The 16,320-nt window shown below is 40.5% G+C and overlaps 1 protein-coding gene across 1 annotated transcript in view; it reads right to left on the bottom strand.

Moving 5' to 3' along the window:
• The window catches only part of macf1a (microtubule actin crosslinking factor 1a), a 283,339-nt gene that overhangs the window by 133,395 nt on the left and 133,624 nt on the right, over positions 1-16,320 (bottom strand). The window contains 3 exon segments of the mRNA XM_034201651.1: positions 8,390-8,482; positions 10,895-10,972; positions 13,736-13,825. Coding sequence (XP_034057542.1) covers positions 8,390-8,482; positions 10,895-10,972; positions 13,736-13,825 — 261 coding nt within the window.

Raw genomic sequence — 16,320 nt, 5'->3', positions numbered from 1 at the left:
CACTGTCTTGAGAGTCCTAGCACTCTTGCTCAAATCTGCTGATTCTATAACAGCAGCCTTTTCCTCTTTGTCTTCATCTCCAACCTCTCTTTCATGGGGCTCCTGGCTTCTTTGTTGCTCAGCGCCCTCCTGTTCTAGCTCTCTTTTCCTGTTCTTCCTTCCCTTGTGCTTACGTCTGAAACGTAGGCGCTTCTTTGGTGATAGTGTGGGGGCTCCCAGGGCACCCTCCCGAGCAGGCCTGACACAACCAATGGAGCTCCCCATGTCTTTGATGTGGACAGATGGCAGTTTATGAAAAAGAAACCGTAGCAAATACAGGCAGTTGATCCATCAGGGAGGCCAAACTGATCTTCATTCAGATTTAAACAGTGTTTCAGTCTTTTGAGAGCAAAATACCATCCTTGAAAAAAGAGAATGGAGAATGGGGAATGTTCAGATTTGCTGGCAGGTGACTGACGGCTCCCTCATTAATCTGACACCAGTGAGTAATGTGAAGTTAGGAGCAGCGTGTTTAGCTCAATATTCCATAGCAGCATGTTAAATACAAGCAGGTGAATATAAAGAGGGATGATAAGAGCTGTCACCGAGGGAGGGAGAGGGAAAGTCTTTTCCTCTGGTGGTTTTTGGTTCAGTCACGAGGCAGGCAGCAGAAGGCTGACGCCACCTGTCCTTCCTCTTATCTTTACCTCACCTGATGTAGAATCACTGGAAAGCCCTGCTTTTTTGGGGTATGTAACAACAAATGTATATGCAGGCAGAAGGGTGCTTTTCTTGGTCTGCTTATCCCAGAAGACTTGCGGCCACAGGCAAGGACATGTGGACACAAATATGTCAGCAAAGACACACAAGGGAGGTGAATTAATTTGGTCGGGGTCAGACCACTGATTTATCACTCTTGGCAGGTGAGCTGCTACCTGGCGTAAGGCAATATGTTAGGTGATGATGAGTTTGGAAGAGGAACAAATGTAGTGCAGGCCAGTGCTATCCAGACCCTTAGTGAAGCTCCAGCTGCTTCACCCACCCTGCATGTATCTGTGTGTTTCATAAGCAAAAGGTGTGAATGTGTGTGTGTACCTAGGATTTTGAGGCAGTCTTATCTCACTTTTTGATTTGATGCCATAGTTCCCTCAGATATGAGACATTTATGCTACTAGGTGAAGTGAGAAAAACAAACACCATTGTCTGCTGCAATCAGATTCCATTCTACATCCTCGACAAACCACAAACAAGTGATGTTGAGATTTGTTGTTGCTCCAGGTGCCAAAGTAATCCAAGAACTCTCTACACTCAGATCCAAAAGCTATCTGAGCTCATGAATTAATAATGCCTCTCTCTTCTACCGTGGTAATGTTAGTTCAGTGCAAGAGGAGGAAGGTAAGATCCATGACGTATGTCAGCCACGCAACAAAGATCGTTGGGAATCCTATCCTTCACAGTGTTCGTAGTAAAAGTAGTATTAATGCCCAAGCTGTCGATAGCCCTCGTAGTAACGCCAAGCTTGGTGTCTCATTCCACCGAGGCAGCACAGTTTCCAGATTGGTTGTGTGCATTCAGCCAATGCTGCCATAGCTTGCTGGTAGATTCAGCCAATACTCTGACGGCTTGTTAAATACCCAAGCATCATCTTCTGAAGATTTCTCCTGCTCATTGAGCTGGTGTCTCAAGTGATGTGTTGATCCTTCCAGCTTGTATGTAATCCTCCTTTAAAGGGACTGTCAATATGTTGAATACAATCCCTGGCTTTAATTTCCATTGACGAGATTAGCAGGAAAGTCCTTACAAATAATGATGTAGGGTAGCCAGATACCTGTGGAATTGACTTGTTGTAGTCCAAAATGCAGCTGTGTGCCTTGGTATGGTGCCAGTTTAAATGTGGATGTAGCCAAACACAGACACACTCCAAAGTAGGCTCCAAAGACAGTTTAGCATCACATGCCTCTCCACTGGATGCCAGTCTAGAGATCCCCCTACCACAATATTTGACCCCCTGAGGACCAGAGTTGGCTGGGAATTTTGTTCCAGTACTGTCCAATCATAAACCTCCCATGTCCTGCTGTCAGTCTGCCAGTTACTCAAGAAAGCTTCCTCTTCATCAGGTGGTGCAGTGCGACGCTGGTAACAGCCTTGACAAAATCCACAGTTTGCAGGAGGTATTCAGACCATGTCGAGGAAAAAACGTAAGGATGGGGAAAAGGGCTCTCAATCTGTTTATTCTCTCTTGTTCCTTCCTGTCTCATAAAAACTCATCACGTTCACTTGATCTAATTAGGAAGAGGCATCTAGGGTACAACGGAAGCTGGACTCTAAAGCAGAACAGGAAGAGGGTGGAAGAGACTGGTCCAGTTAAAAGTGTCAGACCTACTTCAGCTACAGATGTGTATCTGGATCAGAGCCAAAGGGATTCAGTGTCCAGTAAAGAGTAATCCTGAAGTCCACGCAGCAGAGGTTAGGACAAGAGGGTCTGCACGCCATATCCCCTTCAAAAAAACAAACACATACAGGGCGTCTCCTGCTAAAAGGTAACGGTGGCTCCGTCAGACGAGCATGGCCGGATTGATCCGATTGATCCGGTGGACAACACGGGAACCAGCAAGTGTGTGGCTGTCCTGGAGAGAGCAGGAGTGTGTGTTTGTGCCTGCGAGGTTGGGCGGTCCCCCAGTCAGCTGGGTGAGCTCCTATGCATACGTGTCCACGAGTGTATCTTGTCTTGCCGCACGTTTATGGTTTGAGGCCTGCAGATACGAGGAAGCCTGGAGCTCCAGTGACAGCAGGCAGCCTATATTCGCTTCTACTTTGGCTGGCTTCAGTCCTCTGCTTTATCCCTCGCACGCAGACGCCGGTAGAGGCAGAGAAAAGCTTTCATCTCCGGCTGCTGCAGCTTCACACTCTCTTCTGCTCGTTCTCTCACAAATCAACCCCTCCCTCCTTTGCTCTCCTCCTCTTCCTATTGGCTTCCTCGTTACTCCTGCCTCTCTCTCTCGCTCTATCTCTCTCTCTCTCGGCTGTAAGTGAGCAGCTTTCTATACCACAAACACACAAACGCACACACACTTGACCCAAAAGCTTCCCTCAATGACAGCGAGCAGGAGAGAAATCACATCTTAAGACTGTTGAGTCTCTGCAAAATAAATGAGAAGCGGGGGAGCACTTCAATCTATTTCTCCCTCACTCTATTCCCATCGCCTCCCTTCATCTGTCCATCAGGCTACAGGTTATGAATGGCTCCGGGGTGGAGAAAAGAGGCGCAGGGATTGAATGAGGAAAGAGATTTGAGGGAATTAAGAGAAAGTTGAAAAGGACAGAGGAAAACCAGGAGGGGATTATTGGAGGATGGGAAAGGATCGAGAGCTGAGGGGAAATACACTTTGATTCAACGGAGATATTTCGACTGTTTATACAGCGGTAGCTAAGCTTTTAAAATCTGTGGTTGTATTAGGTCGTGGCAGGATTTTTAATGGCAACATGGAATTTATAGGATTTCTGCATCAATGTGATTGAGTACCTGGATTTAACAGCGATAAATCCAATGGATTAGCCCAAAAAAGCCCTTTCAATCTGATTTTTTAAATCTATAAACGCTTAGTACTTTGCCATTTTCAACAGATGTATTAAGTGTTTCGGTTCAAGCTCCTCAATTGTGATAATTGTGTATCTATTATACTATTGTGCATTATATCTTTATATCTTGGACTCTAAATTGGAAAAAAACAATAACCCAATGACATCATGTGTATTGGTAATTTCTGACATTTTATAGATAAAGACATTTCATTCTTTACAATTTAGTCGGTAATGGTAATGGAAACCGCTCAACATATTTAAAGGCACAAGCAGTCTTAGAGCCTCTATAGGCATCCACCCACCCTCACTGCACACACTGTAGGTTGAATAACCCAGCTCATACATACATGAGATCATGTACAGTGCAACATGGCAGTACCACTGCAGGAGAAAAAGAAATGTGTCACCCACACCGCAGATGAATCAACTCATGGTACTTTGCATAAAGTAAGTGCCTAATGTATGGGGAATGTTTTCAAAGAGACAGATATGGATGGAGACCGCTAACAGGCGGAGCTCTCAAGTGGGAAAAGCAACGCAGTAATCCATCTTCTCTCATTACCCGAAAAACAGAGAGCATAAGAAAACAACATGCACAAACATACATATGAACCATGGGAGAAAAGCACAAATCAAGCCCCTGAGGCTTTCATCCATTCACTGTGGATACATGGCATCATGAGCTGTGGTTATCAGAATGCAGCTTTCATCTGAACCCAGCTTTTCTCAAGACGAAACCACTGCATGTTGGCTTTTTAGAAGCTCTTTGATCATATATCAGGCAGCTCTTTTGTCGATTCTGTGCACTGGAGCATTGTGATTGATCTTGATATTTTTATCATAATTCAGGCTCCATCTGCACTCAGAGTAGCTAAGACATTTCATTCTTACATCCCAAAGCTGTTCTGAAAAGCACATTTGTAAAATCCAAGAAAAGCCTTTCCACCACTAAAACAATTAGTATTTCTGTGACACACACTTCACTATAATGTAGATACCCTGGTTTTTCAAGCACTTGAAAGCTACTCTGGTGTTTTTAAGTACTACAATATATTATGCCATGTTGCTCATACATTGAGCAACTTATCCACTTATTTTATTAGTAAACGAGTGCCAATAAATGACTGAAAATAAAAAATAAAATCCATCTAATCTGTGTTGCTTAGAATCCTCAAGACTATTTTAGAGGGCTAACAAAACATTGGCTAGACAAATAAGATGTTTTTTTAAAGAACTGAATATAAACATCTGCAACATCATTTTTTCCCGCTATATGGTGGGAATCGTTGGCAATCAATTGATGCAACACAGTTCTAAATTGGTACCAATAAGGAACACTTATAGAGCGACCCTACCTGCTGATTCTGCCTTGAAGCAAGTCATATCAGTGTTGAATTTCCTCTACAGCCCAGAAATTACCTGGTAATAAATTAGCAGTGAGGGGCCACCAGCTTGGCCAATCACAGGCAAGAACTGTGCAGCATGGCTGTTTCCGATTGGCTACAGACAAGCCAGATCATCTTTAATACTGAGCTAACTGCTGTCACTTAGTGGTTTGCCTGAGTAACTACATTCAAGTACTCTTGTGCCCTCCTCGGGCATTTTTGTACATTTTTTCTGACTTTTTGTTTTCATTTGGTAATCATTTCAGCTGTGTTACAGCTTTTGGCATGGATTTTTGCAAGAAGTCTTCTTTTGAGTCAAATTTTTGAAATCCAATGTCGTTTAATCTTACATGTTTTGTATACTCTCGTGATGCATTTTGCACCCTGCCATTAAATGTGCCATTAAATCATCATACATCAATATTTTTTTTAACTTGTTTTTCCATGAATCACTTGAACAACTTCTAACGTGCTCAAAACTACCAAACATTCAATAATATTCAGCATTTTAACCCTTTAAAGGCCTGTTTGATTATTTGAATTATTTCATTTCTCTTAAAAAAAACCCCAAAAAATGAATTTTTTTCAATATAATAATTAGTAGGGGCATGGAACTTTGGTGGTTATTGGATGTGTCAAAGATTAGCAAAACAATTTATTTCACTGCATTATTATTTTTTACGTAGTGTCAGATACTGAAAGTGGAGAGGACACTGAGTGTCCGGCCCACCATCCACCACCACGGGGGGCTTTCTTATCACAATCTGTGAGGTCACCCTGGTTTTCCCCAGCTCCTGGGAGAACGACCTCCGTTCTTCTCTGTCCCCTCACTGTGGACGGGACCCTCAGTGTCCTCTCCACTTTCAGAGGAAGGGTCAGAGGAACTCAAAGAAATGCTGGACTCCAGAGAGCATTCAGTGTCAGACCCCCCCTCGAACCTTGTGTCTTTTTCAGATGAGTCCTGCAGCTCGCTGGCAGATGAAGGCTACAAGATTATTTCTGAAGTCTCTTCTGCACTGAAATGCTTCTTCATTTTAGTTCCTTCTCTTTGCTCCAGGTCTTTCTCCTTCTCTGCTCACTAATGAAATTTATTTTATATTATTATTATTTTGTCATAAATAATGAGATAATTCAAATAATGAAACAGGCATTTAAAGGGTTAAAATCCAGAACATTATTGAATGTTTGGTAGTTTTGAGTACATTATAAGTTGTTTAAGTGATTCATAAAAATATTGATGTATGATGATTTAATAGCAGTTATTATGGGCGTGTACATTTTTGCCACGAAGGGGTCGAAAGGTTGAAAATTCGAGGAGGGCACAAGGGTTAAAGCTTTGCTGCAGAAATAAATATGTTTCCATTTTATTTGCGTAGGATGAAACATGAAAGACAAGCTGGAGCTGACAGATATTTCCTGGACAAACACAAATCATTAGCTTTGAGTTTAACACAGTTAGACAGTAGGATTGCTGACTAAGAAAGTTATCTGTGTCAGCTGACAGAGTGAGGTAATGCAGAGATAACAACTCATCTGTAACTCGATGTGTCAGAGAAATAATGACTTACAACAATTACACTAACATTAAAAACGATAGCTCACTGAAATAATTCCTATAATTAAAAGTAATTTGATGAGTCACTTGTTTGCACATACCGGCCACAAAGACCATGAGGCACAAGAAAGAAATATATAACGTATTGAAATAATAAGATACTTCAGCAGTGACAAGTATTCACTATTAAGCTCTAATGTATGTTATACTCAAATTGTATTTAGAGTCAGAAGAAAACAAACACTTTTGTGACAATATGTATTGTGTATTGCTCTGAATACTGCACATCAAAACCACATGTTTAGAGAGTTTGATTGATATGTTAAGAGTGATGGAAGATGTCTTTTCCATCTTTGTAAAATGAACATTACATTGTCTCTATTTGAATATAGCAGAAATAATTATAGATGTAGTTCTGATCCTAGGGATATGTTGTATACTTTGCAGTGTCATTGTACCATGGACAACCTGACATAGGTATGCTGCAGGCACACAGAGCCTCTCACTGCAGCAATGTTGTCATCTTGCTCTGCAGAAGAATTCCCTCTTTCCACCTATTTCTTTATTTTCCCCCTACTTCATTCATTTCCTCCAGACCTCCTCCAGCCTGCCAATCATCCCTGGGGTTAGTCCTCCATCATCACTTCATCCCTCCCCCTATCTCTCTGTAACACCATTTTCTGCTGAGTCATGCCCACTGGAACTGTTGCAGGGGTGTCACGCACTACTGTTTCCGTAGCAACCAGCTGGCAGTGTTACCTTGCTAAGGGTCACGTTACAGCGCAGGCTACTGGTCGAACATAGCCACTACAACTGCTTTATTAACCTTTCTAATATCCACAGGAGAATAATGTTCCAGCAACAAAACATAGAATTAAAAATAAGATGCTAAGAATGTTTTGGTTCAATTATTTCAAAAGTCTTGTAATAATTTGTTTTTGGCTGTAATAGGGCTGTCATGCATGAAAGGTAATGGGAGTCCTGCTGTAATGATTTAAACAAGAGTACAATTCTGTATGCCGGCTACAGATGGTGATGCAGAGACAGGTGACAGATATTCCACATCAGGAATCAGAAAAAATCAATTCAACAGTTCAAATGATTGACTGTCTGGATTAATAAAAACAAGACATTTGTTTTTATTTTTGCAGTGCATTTTAGCTGAAATGTTGATTTTTTTTCATTATCCTTAAGGCTAGGTCTAAGAACCGGTTTCCTTTTTTTTTTGTTTAGGAGGAATGTGAATTATATTTTTTAAAAGGTGCTATATAAACCATTTGGTACCTAAAGGACTAAATCTCTCCCAAAATGATAACACCCTGTGTTAACTCAAAATCCCTGAAGAAAACTTGTCTCGCACGCCTCTAAGGTAAACAAGAAAATAAGAAAACTTGAGAATATTAAATAAATGGGGGTGGTTCAACAACAGCAAAATGAGACTGCAAAACTCTCTGCTCACAGTAAGAGTTTGAATATTGTTACTGGAAAGACTGAAGCAATGACATTTAAACAACACTGTCCAAAAACACTTAAGACTGAATGTTTCTTGAGATTCAACAGAAAAATATTGAAATACACACACCATGTTGCTCAAACTCACCTCTTTTCTTACATAACACACACAGAACTAAGCTCATCCTGGCAGCGTTAATAACTCAAATCCCAACAGCTGGAAAGAGATCCTTATTAACATCAGGACAGCACAGAAATAAAGTCAACATTAAGTCGTCAAGAACTAGATATAAGAGCCTTTAGCCTCCTGCTAAGCGTTTCAAATGAAGAATACAAGAAGTTATCTTGGTGCTGGTTAGACGTAAATGACCATTAATCGAGTCCAACAGAGGAAACAGAGCCAGAAGCTACAGATCAGCGTGTGAGGGGTACAGACCTGGAAGTGAAGGATGATGGTCCAGATGAGACCTAACGTCAGCTTGGGGTTCCCGTCGGTGATGTCATCGTTTCTGATGTTCACAAGTTTGACCTGAAAATGGAAACATTTAATATTTTTGGTTTGTTTTCCTCACAAATTGCTCCACATGGCATAGGAAACAAGATACAAAAAAGTATTTAGCACATGAACAAATACACACTGAGAAGAAAACCCATAACTCCTCCTTATTTCTGCATGTTACGCATGAAAATGTATCTCTGTTCCCGATCTCTTGCCCATTATGTGAGAGACCTTGTTAAATCTTGCGGCTCCAGCTAAGCCGAGCCACCCATACTATATAATTAGACCTGCAGTGACACTCGGTAAGGATTCAGAAAAAAGAAAAGGTCATTACTCCTCCGCTGCTGCCTCCAGGGAACGACTCAAAGAGACAAGAGATGGTTTTAAAAAGAAAATGGGGTCACTAGAGAGATGGAAAAAGAGCTGCAGCTGAGCTCTGGAGTAAACGAGAAGATGCAGTCTGAGTGAGACAGAGATAATTGGTGATAGCAAGCAGGGAAACAATAAAAGATGCACTAGGTGAGAGAATAGGGTTGCAAAGGGTCATCCAATCTCTGACATATCTTTGCACTGCAATTTAAATAGTAAAATCTTACCTTTACATAATAAACTCATCTCGGGGAAAACACATTAAAATACTAGGATTAAAGGCATGTTTGGTTAAAAATATGCCCATTCAATGTAACTCTTACCATGCACAGTGCACTGCATTCTCCTAGCACACGCACAGCCCATGCTAACAATACTATACTGTCTGAGCCAGGACTACATGCTTTCATGTCCAGTAATTTTATAACTGGAGTGAATTTATTTTATATTTTATATGATATTTCAGTTACCTAGCACAGTGGTTCCCAACCTGGGGGGCGCCAAAGATCGCAGGGGGGGGCGGCAGGCCTCAGATGATTTGAGGCCAAATATCATATTTAGACTTTTTTTTTTTTAACATATCAAAAAAAATCTTTTGCAAGGCAATACATGATTGTCACTAAAAGCCTTGTCTCTACATTACAATAACAAATAATTGACTAAGTAATTTTAATACAAATTCAAGTTAGTATTAAAGGCATAAAAAGACAGAAATGTATAATTCTTTCTTTAATAGAAATGTTTCTTCTGCACATAAAGTGTCCAAACCAGGCTTTGCTGGATAAGCGCATTTTTAAAACATAGTCATTGTCCATGCCGGTTTCAGTTGGATTATTTGTCACAGTTGCTCCGATCAGATCGGTCTCCTCCATTTTGTAGATTATTTACGACTTTTGAATCCACATAAACACATCGGCAAAATCCGGCTTACTTTGAGCAACAGTTTAATCCCTTTGTGAATTGTTTCCACTTGCGCCGTCCTTTCATTTCTTCATACAGCAGGAATCCAAATAAATTAATCCTGAGTCCAATAGCCATCAAAGTCACTCCAATAGTGCTCCTTAATTACGCTTTCATCCTCCTTTAACAAAATACTTCACATTCATCCAGTTTGTGACAGTAGTTGTAGCATTTTTGAGACTTTTAAACTTTAATTACCGCTGTTGCGAACACATTGTCGTCTTGAGTTTTCGAAGTACCTTTAGCTTGCTAGCTAGCTGCCATGTGGCGAGTTATTAAAGGAGACCTATCATGCTATATTTGAATAATATATTGTAGGGCCATACCTATATAAAGGTATATTTGTACGTTTTCTTTTTCAAAATACCAAACAGATCATGCATTTTAGCCATGCCTCATTTAGCTCTATTTTGCTCTCCTCCCCCTGTCTTTGCATGAGCTGCAGCTGACCACGCCCACCTGCAAAAGGGGGGGTTACAAGCGTCATGTTACCATGCTGTTACCATGCCACGGCAACCTCCCATTCCCCTGATAGGTGGAGAGTTGCCTATATAGGCGGAGCTCCTCGTCACTGACGTCAGACTATTTTCAAATCTGGATCAGTCTGTATCAGATCCGTTAAAGCCCCGTTTTTAGAGATTTGGATATGGGGGAAAAGAGAGAGGGTTGTGTTTTCTGACACTTGGTGAGTTCCCTGACACACCGGGGACACATATTCATGTATAAAAGACATACAAAAGTGCATAGTGCATGATAGGTCCCCTTTAAGCTAGCTAGCTAACTCAATAGGCTACATGGCACATTTCACACTGTATGTATGTTACAACATTTGAAAATGTATTTGTCAAATTCATGGATTATGTTTGTTTATGATATGGTTAACGGTTAGTTTCGATCTCCATATCATATACCTTTCATGTTATTTTACAGTATTCACAAGAGTTTCAATTCAAGTGATGGGCTATTCCCCCCTCAACTAGATGAAGGGAGGAAGTCCAGGTTCAAAACTTAAAAATGTACTTATGGACACCACACAAGATTGAAAATTACTAATAGGACGTAAACATTTATTTGTGTCTATGTAGCAACAGATCAAACTGTGTGTGTGCGTACCTGTCTCTGTTTGAGGAAGTCCAGCGCTATTTGGACATTCTGTAATCGATGAAATCTCATGCGCCCCTTTTCTCTGGGCTGGAAAGAAAAGAAAGGAGAATAAAATAATGAGAAAAATCAACAAATGAATTTAAACTCAGTCTTTTTTAGTGAAACAAACGCAGAAAGCAGCAGTGAGTGCAAAAAAAGCTGATTTCAATCCACAGCGCAGTGAAGTAAAACGTCAGCGCAGGGGACATGAAATGGTCCTCTGTGGGGCGCTGTCTTCAACAGGAGCTGTTAAAGACAGGCCAGAACTCAGCAGCAAACTACACCCAAACCATGCTGCTAAAGAAGGAACAATGCAAACCTCATATCAGATTAATTTACACCTTTCCTTAATACAACGTTACAGTTTCACAAACAGACATCCCACTCAAGGTTTAGAGCACGAAATAAGTATAAGAAGAGAGTAAAACAAGAGCGAGAACACACAGAAAACACTTAACAACCACACTCTTGCTGCAAACAGTATGTGAGTGCAGGATGTGGGTACACACTGTGCTGGTAAAAAGAAGGTACACTCAGGATTAGTCATCACATCAGCAGGAGGGAAATGATGGAGAAGAGAGGAGAAGTGAAGAGAAAGGGATAAAGGAGAGGAGAGGGGAGAAGAGAGAGGAGGATAGACGAGGTAGAAAGGAAAGGAGAGGAAAGAAGAGGAAAGGAGATTAGTGGTGTATATTTGTGCAATGCTATACATCACTTGTATTGTGTTTGGATTAAATGAACTGATGTATTGAGCTAATAAACGTGTAAAGGCTGTTTTTTTAAAACATCAGACAATTAGAGGGTTTTCCTTTTTTGTTTCTATATAATACACAATAAATAATTTCAAAAATGTGTTACAATTTTAGTTTGAAATATCATCATTATCCTTAATGTTTTATGTACAATTGAATAAAACCACAGGGTTAATAATTCAATTATTATAACATTTCAAATTATTTCTAGATGGATACAAATGAACATCCCCTTACATAAGTTGTATACCACTATAACAGATCTGCAACAAATTCTAAATTTAGGAATCTTTTTAGTATTTTGTTTAGACCGTCAAAGAGATGTAATGTTTCTGTATAACAATTATTGCGGTCGTAGTGAGTGATAGTGTGGAACACCATTAAAATGTTTGTAATTGAGGTTGGCTTAACATTAGAAATATCTAAATATATATTGAATGTAGTTTCCAACACTATCGCAAATACATAAATATTTCATATGTAGTTACATTATTACCATTGACCGTGTAAATCCAAACAGAAATTATTATCTGATCGCATTGTATTACTAATGAAGTGGCAACTGATAATATATTTAAACTGCATTTTATTGTCCAAAGATAACTGTTGGGTATAAACTTTATTTCCCTATATTGCCATTTTTTCAGAAACTAACTGTTTTTTTTAAGACTGAGGAATTTTCATTTCTGCATGTCTATCTGTCAGCTCCCACAGGAAGAACTATTTTCAACATGAAAATCATCTAATCGTTTGTGATGAAGCAGTGACTCAGCAGAAATGACAGCCTGCATGTATCACACAGTGACTCAGCAGAAATGACAGCCTGCATGTATCACACAGTGACTCAGCAGAAATGACAGCCTGCATGTATCACACAGTGACTCAGCAGAAATGACAGCCTGCTTGTATCACACAGTGACACAGCAGCTCTGCATGGTGTCATGTGCAGCCCAGTGTGCTGGTCAGAGATCAGTGCACAGCACTCTCATGCAGCTCACAGCTCCACCTGTGGGGGGGCAGAGGGGGAAGCTGAGGGGTCAAAGGTCAGAGAGTGAGCAATGGAGAGGGGGGGCAGGGGGGTTGACTGGAACATACTCCCTGAGCTCCTTCCTCCTCCTCTTCCTCATCCCCCCCTTCGAGCAAGATGAGAGGGGGGGCCCGCAAGGCGTATGCCCTTTTCGGTGGAGGGCCGCTCTTCTGTTGCTATGGTAACAGAAGGAAGGGGATGGGAGATAGAAACAGAGGAAGAGGAGATGTACAGAAGAGTGAGATATGGTGGATATAAAGGACAGAATGAGTGAGTTGAAGTATACAAAAAAAAGAGGAGAAAAGTCCCGTAACAGCTAAATCAAGTTCACATGTGATGTTCATGAAGGCTGAGAGAAGTGTCTGAGTCAGCAGTCTGTCTGGATTAGTCTACCTGCCAGCCACTAAACCGGCCTGCGTCACATGTGTCCTGTTGGTCTGTCTGCATTAGGAACTAACACTCTTACATCACTCTACTGAGCAGAGTCAGGCCACTAAGGCTCAGGAGGTAGAGTCATTAACCACAAGGTCGGCGGTTCAATCCCCGACTCCTCCTGTTGAGGTGTACTCAAAGAGGCCTTATTATGCTTTCTCTTTTTCCTATATCTTTCAATTAAATGACGACCACATTTCCATCAAATAAAATGGCACGTAGCATCACACATGCTATTGGTTAGAAATATTCGGATCCAACTCTAATTCTTGAATTGTCCAATATCCGGGTCAAGCCCTTCTTGCATACATTCTGAATACAACATTCCAGTTTGTTCTTCTTGAGCATGAATCGTGTGTTAGCCTGGAGCAGAAAGTATCCTCAAGCTGGAAATGTTTAACGGCCTCTTGAACTCCAGCGTTACTTTTGAAGAGTGTGTGTCACAATCTCAGGACTGTGATGTGATGAAGTGGGGTTGACAGGGAGTGTGATGGATCACAGGAGGAGTGTGTGGAGGAAAAGATTACAGTGTGATGACATGAGTGAGAAATAATCATGTGTCTGTGCAGTTATGTGTTAGGGAGATATATAAATCCATACCAAGGTGACTCCAGAGAGGACCTCCAGTAAGGATATGAGGTTGTGCCCATCCCTCAGGTCCTCGTACAGGTCTGTGATGTGCTTCCTCACCTGGGGAAGGAGGGACGAAAGAGGGAGGGAAGGAAGAGAACAAGTTAATCATCCCTCTGTTGACACAACCCTGGTGACCTCTGCCAGGCAGTGATAGCCGAGCCGACAGAGATGAAGCACCAGCTGTGGCTTCTTGTCTCTGTTGCCATGACATTGCCTCCACAGTGAATGGGGTGGGGGTGGGCTGTCACCGGCGGCAACTGCTTATTACACAGTGACTCAGCAGCCTGATCAGCATTAGTGCTGGTTTTGTTTGAAAGTGGGTCACTCAGTGAGACGGGAAATGTCCTAAGAAGACAGATTGTATTATTATAGGGTCAGCTGTACCTATCTATAATAACAACTCTAAAAGAAGGTTCTATAACTGTTTAATGCTAACACTGACACAACTACTTCTTTATAATCTATGAATGAATGATCCATTTCTCATGTTCAATGTCAAGGGGTTATTCCTAATAAAGAATTTCCAATGATTAAGGTAAAACATGTATACACTCACTGGCCTACGTTATTTAACCTTTTTGACATTTATTGTTGGATTATTTTCACAGCATCATGTGGTTGTTCCTCCACATTTTGTTCTAAATGGAGGAACTTCTAGTGATGTGATGTTGTAATTATACTGTTTGTGACAAACAGAAATATTGTTTTCTGGCATCACTTTAAAATGTTACAGGGAATATCTGCATTTTGGTATGAGGGCGCATGCCAAAAGTAAGAGGGCGCTGCACACCTGTTACCTGGTTTAGACAAAACCCTGGAATGACAAACAGTATAACAATTATAAAAAAAGTTAAAGAAAGAAAAATGTCCAATAAAAGTAACATGATGTTATGCCACATTGCACTGTTACAACAAAGGTAACATGTGGTTATGGAGTGACTGGATAAAAGATGATTGAATAATGAATAGAGACAATATTTTACATAATAATAAGACACAGTTTTTGCTTTGCAAGCTCTTCTATTTTGGTCTGCTTTGACCAGTTTCTGAAGGATAAGCATATGTTACAATACAATATCTGCAGAAGGACACAGCAATATCAGGCACAGGCAAAGATAAAGCCTTTTTTTTGTAAAATAAATGATTAAGACAGTGGAAAGAGACACACCCAGCAAAAATGCTGATCCACTTATGCTGCCGAGAGCACATGTCTACCTTCAATACTTCTCTGCATCTGCACTGAGAAGAGCTTTACTGCAGTCCTGGCCTCAGGACAAGAAACTGTACTGCCACATGTCACCACAAGAGGGAGAGACACACACAAGAGTAAACAGAGAGACGCTGCAGGGGTCTAAACTTTCCAACAAAGTCATAAATAACAAAATATTATTTCAACAAAACCACATATCTAATACCTCATTTATATCATGCTAAACATTTTGATTTAGGCAGGACTCCTCTGAGCTATAAATGTCTTTGCTTTAACATCCAGCTACAAAAGTAACAACATCCCTCCACTTGTCCTCAATAACCCCTTTCCTTTCTTTCCACATTCATGGTCCTCATCTGAGTCACAGTCTCACCCTCCTGTTTCCACACTGAGGGTGACATCAGCTGTTTTAGACAGGAGCTGATGGTACAAGTGTTAATTAGATGTCAGGAAGGAATGAAGTATCCAACACAGACAGGAAGTGAGGTGCTGTGTTTGTCTAATTGTTTCTCCATGAGTCAGAGGCTGTGTGAAATTAGTCTGAACAAGTGAATCCTTTTTGTCAATAATGTGCTTACTGGAACTCAACCCGGTATCTTTTCAAATCATCAACCCCGTGAAAAATGTTCAAACAATTACCGAACATATTTACAGGATAGGACAATAGAGTATTGGCCAAACCTGGAATCATTTTTAAATTATAATTGTTTCTAAACTGCTTTGTGTACGTACAATACCTAAAACCACAGTGCCAAATGAGCTAACCTTCAAGGATCATTTAGATGTTTATTTATTTATGGCCAGTCAGAAAGCCCCTGCTGCATGACACGAAAAAAGGGGCAACCGTTAGTTGATTGGGAGAAATATAACTGCTTATATGATAATAAAGTAATATATTAAAGTATTTCATTCAAAAATGGCAGAACATTTGTCATTTGGATATGTTCCAATTTTCTTTGTTTAATATAATATTAAAGTAAATATCTTTGGGTTTTGGACTTTGAGAAACTGGGACGCACGTTTTTTTTAAATTGCTAAAACATGCATTAAATAATCTTGAAAATAATCAGAAGATTTTATTTATTTTATTAATAATAAAGTTAGCCATTGGCTGTGGCCCTATTTACAGTGTGTACAGTACACTGTGGTGTGTGATACTCAGTAACTGTATACAACATCCAGTAGGACAGAGTTCAGTCTGCGGACCAGTCTCCTTCTAGTCAGGGCGGAGCACGACTCCTGACATTTCCCTGTGTGTGATTTTTTTATTTTTGCTGTTGTATTTGTTGTAAAGTGTTTTTATTGTAAAGTGTTTTTATTGTATGTACAGCATTTTGGCTCG

This window comes from Gymnodraco acuticeps, unplaced genomic scaffold (assembly GCF_902827175.1).
Source record: "Gymnodraco acuticeps unplaced genomic scaffold, fGymAcu1.1, whole genome shotgun sequence".
NCBI lineage: Eukaryota > Metazoa > Chordata > Actinopteri > Perciformes > Bathydraconidae > Gymnodraco > Gymnodraco acuticeps.
The sequence above is the reverse complement of the archived record's forward strand: the minus strand, read 5'-3'. Positions and strand labels throughout refer to the sequence as shown.